General features: G+C 38.7%; 1 protein-coding gene across 1 annotated transcript; it reads right to left on the bottom strand.

Annotated features, from left to right (window-relative positions):
* Positions 1-235: 235 nt before the first annotated feature.
* On the bottom strand, positions 236-3,905 carry LOC143501201 (uncharacterized). Its single transcript, XM_076994780.1, has 7 exons — positions 3,818-3,905; positions 2,876-3,093; positions 2,340-2,491; positions 1,866-2,022; positions 1,374-1,504; positions 1,009-1,219; positions 236-521 (listed from the first exon to the last, which is right to left on the bottom strand). Exons 2-7 carry the CDS (start codon positions 3,087-3,089, stop codon positions 388-390), a joined length of 999 nt encoding a protein of 332 aa, XP_076850895.1. The 5' UTR covers positions 3,090-3,093; positions 3,818-3,905; the 3' UTR covers positions 236-387.
* Positions 3,906-4,163: the final 258 nt, after the last annotated feature.

Here is a 4,163-nt window from a genome sequence, read left to right on the forward strand (position 1 = left end):
GCAGGCACACAGATAAGACTTAACACTAAGCACTTTTGTAATTTGCTCTGGAAAAGAGCATCTGCTAAATGTTTTAAATGTAAATATGTTCATGTGTATTCAAATGTTACATTAAACACACACACACACACACACACACAAACACACAGGAAAACTTTCAGCATTGTTTATTACTCACTTTAAAAAAGAAAAAGAAAATCTTTATCTACATGATGTAATTGAACAGCACAAAAATGCACTTTAATCAATGCAGTCAGTTTAATACCGAACATTTTAAAGTGTATTGCAACTCAATGCACTTTAATTCAGCTTTAATTCAAAATTACTAAATGAAATCAAACAAAATAATGTGGTGCTGACCACCTTAGATGTAAGAGGTAAAAATACTTATTGATCACACAGCATGTGTTTTTCCTGAGGCTTCTGTAGTTTCCTCTTTGCTCTTATTTCTGTCAACTTAGCATTAATCGTAGTGCCAATAGTTGAAGGAATCACGTGGGGCCACTTAGCCAGAGTTGCTCCTAACAGAAAAAAGGAAAAGTCAAAATATACAGACTGTAAACATTCAGTCATAGCATGTCTATATTTGGTGGCCATATTTATACACCCAGTAACTTTTATTAAGAGTAAGTTTCAAAACTCATACAGAGCTCTAGGCTAGTTAATGCATGCATGTACATTCTACATAAAACATTCTTACATCCACAGACTTAATTTGATTTAATTGAGCTTTGCCAGAATCCCACATGAAACAACCAGTAAAACACCAGGGAAGGCTTCCACCAAATCTGGCCCAACTGCACAATTCTTTGATGTAAGAGTGTCTGAACATTGATGTATCCTTCATCCAGAAACTTGCTGCACACCATCAGTTATTGCTCAATCAATTGTCCAACAATGGATAGAAGCCACCATAGGACCAGGACCGAGCAGACATATTTTGGAGTGGTAGTCCACTGGACACAGTACAAGCAGTTTGTGTAAGCTGTAATGAAATTAAAAACTTACTATAGATTGCATCCACTTTGCTCTTCTCCAGTGCTTGACGCTGATCACCAGAATCCCTTGACTTGCCACGAAGGTTGCTAACAAGAAGCACATCCATGGGGAACACTGCTGTTAGGAGTGTCCGAACAAAAGATGAGGCAGAGTTTGCATTCTGCGCCACAGCCCAGGCAAGCCGATCAATGAATATGTTGGATCCAGGATAAATTTCCACCTATTTTAGATGTGAACAATAACAGGGACTTACTACAGGCATACAGTGTTTCAACTGTGTTTCTCTCTCTCTCTCTCTGTATATACTACTTCTAATAGAATTAACTGCTACTTGTAATATATTAGAGAAACACTTTTAAGAATTACCATATTACCTGTTCTGCTCTCAGCACAGAGGGCTGGCAGACATTAGAAGATTCCTCTGACACTGACTCTAAGTCAGAGTTTGATGACGAGGTTTTTGTCTTCAGGACAGTCTTCATTTCCTTAATAATCTCTGGCAGTTCTAGAAATACAAAATCACAAAAAAATTATATTAGTAATAGAATTCCAGCCAGAATCTGTTTACACCTATTGCAGAATTTCACCTGTTGCTCCACTTTCACAAATGAGATGTGAAAGTGTTACATCATGTTGTTTAAAAAGGGCACATAGAGAGAATATGGAAATGTCAGAGTTGTAACCTGCTTAGACACAAGGTTAGTGAAAGAGTGGGCTAAAAGTGTGGGCCAGACTGTCCATCTCAGCAACTGCTGTGATCCATACCTCACAGGAAGCAAACAGACAATTGCACAAGTTGAAGGGGAAAAAAAAAGAAAAAAACATGCATGGTTTAATTTTTGGACATATTGTCCCAGATGCCATACCTTTGAAAAGCATGGATTTCAACTTCTCATTTTCTTTCTTCAGTTCTTCATTTTCACTAGCAAGCTCTTCAAGCTTTCTTGGAACTCCCACTGAAGCCACTGAGTGATACTTTTTAAGGAACGTCTGAGCAGTGCCCTTTTGTGTATTTGGAATCACCTTGCGGTTTTTTGGAGTGAGAAATAGGAAAGAAAGTAGTTAACATCAATATATTGCAAATTATTTCAGTCAGCTGGTGGCTAGAGTGGTTCAGACTGCTTTGTCTAAGCTCTGAGTTCTTAATTCCCTTGCTGGGTCAAATCTTGTGATTTAAATAGAACAAAAACAAAGTGTGGGCAGGTCATTTTTTTCTAATCATATTTGTAATTCTGTTGTGATCACCTAGTTGGAACTAGGAACAACCTAAAGATCTAATTGTTAATTTTTTGAAAATACAAACATTGTAAATACAATGTTAATGGTATATAAACTCTTACCGGTGCACACTCTATGTCAGTGTCTTCTGAATCATCTTCAGTCAGTTTCTTTGGTGGAACAGGCACCCTCTTTTTGGGCAATGGCTCCTCTCTCTCCACGGACAGTGAGCACAGAAACTCCCTGATCTTGTTGTTGATGTGAAACCGATTATCTGAAAAGTAGTTTGAAATATAAAGTAGAAAAACACTCATCATACTTCACTCAGACCAAATATTTATTAATTTTCCTAGGTTTGACCCTTTGAATTATCTGTTGTTCCAAGCTGAACAATGCAAACTGTATGTATCATGTATATTGCTTCGCAGCTGAATCTCAAATGGCACCTTGCTCCCAATGTAGTGTCCTTTAAACCTATATAAAACATTATACATTTTGACTGTTCTATTACATTAACCAGACAGATTTAACATTGGTTACTGTTGCCATGAAACCATGCCATGTTGCCATGGTTACTAACCCAAGAAAACAGGTGAAATTTTTTTAAGATCAATATACAAGTTCAAATTCAATATTAAATTCAACAGAAGTTACTTACTGCTCACAAACTTGATGGAGGCGCAGTATATTGGCCAGCCATGTTTCGGTTTCTTCCCTTTCCGCCACTCTATGGCTGCCCTGTAGTCCGTAATGGGGTAGCCATCCTCATCCATCTTGGTGTCGTCATACTTCCTAATTGCTTCAGTTTTGACTTCACTGTAGCTACCAGCATCTTCCCCACTACTCCACTGCACCACTGCAAACTTTCTCATCTTGCTTGAAAGATTGAAAGAAATGCATATGCCATCACAGCTACTCTTTAGTCATGGCTGTATTTAAAGTGCACGTCTCAACAGTGTGATGTTGTCACACTCATTTCAAGTGCAAGTGAGGGAGAAGGTTTCCTTCAAGGAGGGTGTCAGAGCTAAATAGAACACCGGGGCTGCAAAACGCGTGTTGTAGTTTATTAGCTAGTTTAGCTTATACAAAGCAGAAATAAGGTGGTGTCTAACTATATGCTGAGTTTGTCATATATCGGTCAATTAATGCTGCAACTGAAATGAGACCAATTTTTAAACTAAATTCTCTAAGCATCAAAAGCGTATGACAAGCCATCATGATACAACACTTCACTGGTATAATCAGTCCAGGTAGGTCTCGCGGTAGCCAATGCTAGCTCGTGTTAGCTAATGTTAAAGCAACAAAGTCGACAAGACATTTTCAATGTGTTAACAACAGTCAAGATGACAGAAATACATTATGTCTAACCAATGTAAAAAGTGTCCGTAAAAACTACACCGAGAGCTTACGCTACATACCGTTTTGGTGTGGGGGGGTCGACTAACGTAACGTTAGAAAACTAACTTTGGTAAAAGCGCCACTACATGTACATCCTCTAAAATCCCCAGGTAATGCATATACTAGCTGGTGTGCTCTGAACAAAGTAATTATACCTCGCTATATTTGAAGTAACACATGTAAATACAAAATATCTTCTTACCTGAATTTAGTAGTGGCGAAATGATGACTGCGGCAGAGATCGTTTAAAATGTGGGAATGTTCAGCCGTTTAGACCCGCGCAGTAGCTCTACTAACAGCCAATCAGCGCAGTAGCTCTACTAACAGCCAATCAGCGCAGCAGCTCTACTAACAGCCAATCAGCGCAGCAGCTCTACTAAGAGCCAATCAGCGCATTACATCTTACTGTTTGTTTTTTTTTTTCGTTTAAAAAAGCCCGCTCTCGTTTAGGGCAGAGAACCGCGGTAGAAGTGTGTCCTATCCACGATTTTCCTGAACTTTAACCTTTCCCATGATTCGTAGCTGAATCCGGTTGTTGGTTTCCGGTT

Source organism: Brachyhypopomus gauderio, unplaced genomic scaffold (assembly GCF_052324685.1).
Source record: "Brachyhypopomus gauderio isolate BG-103 unplaced genomic scaffold, BGAUD_0.2 sc161, whole genome shotgun sequence".
Taxonomy (NCBI): domain Eukaryota; kingdom Metazoa; phylum Chordata; class Actinopteri; order Gymnotiformes; family Hypopomidae; genus Brachyhypopomus; species Brachyhypopomus gauderio.

Coding starts and splice junctions, on each gene's coding strand:
- LOC143501201 (XM_076994780.1), bottom strand. CDS start 3,089: ATGAGAAAGTTTGCAGTGGTGCAGTGGAGTAGTGGGGAAGATGCTGGT. Junction 2,492..2,875: donor CTCCATCAAGTTTGTGAGCA/GTAAGTAACTTC, acceptor ACTACTTTTCAG/ATAATCGGTTTCACATCAAC. Junction 522..1,008: donor CAAAGTGGATGCAATCTATA/GTAAGTTTTTAA, acceptor TTTTTCTGTTAG/GAGCAACTCTGGCTAAGTGG.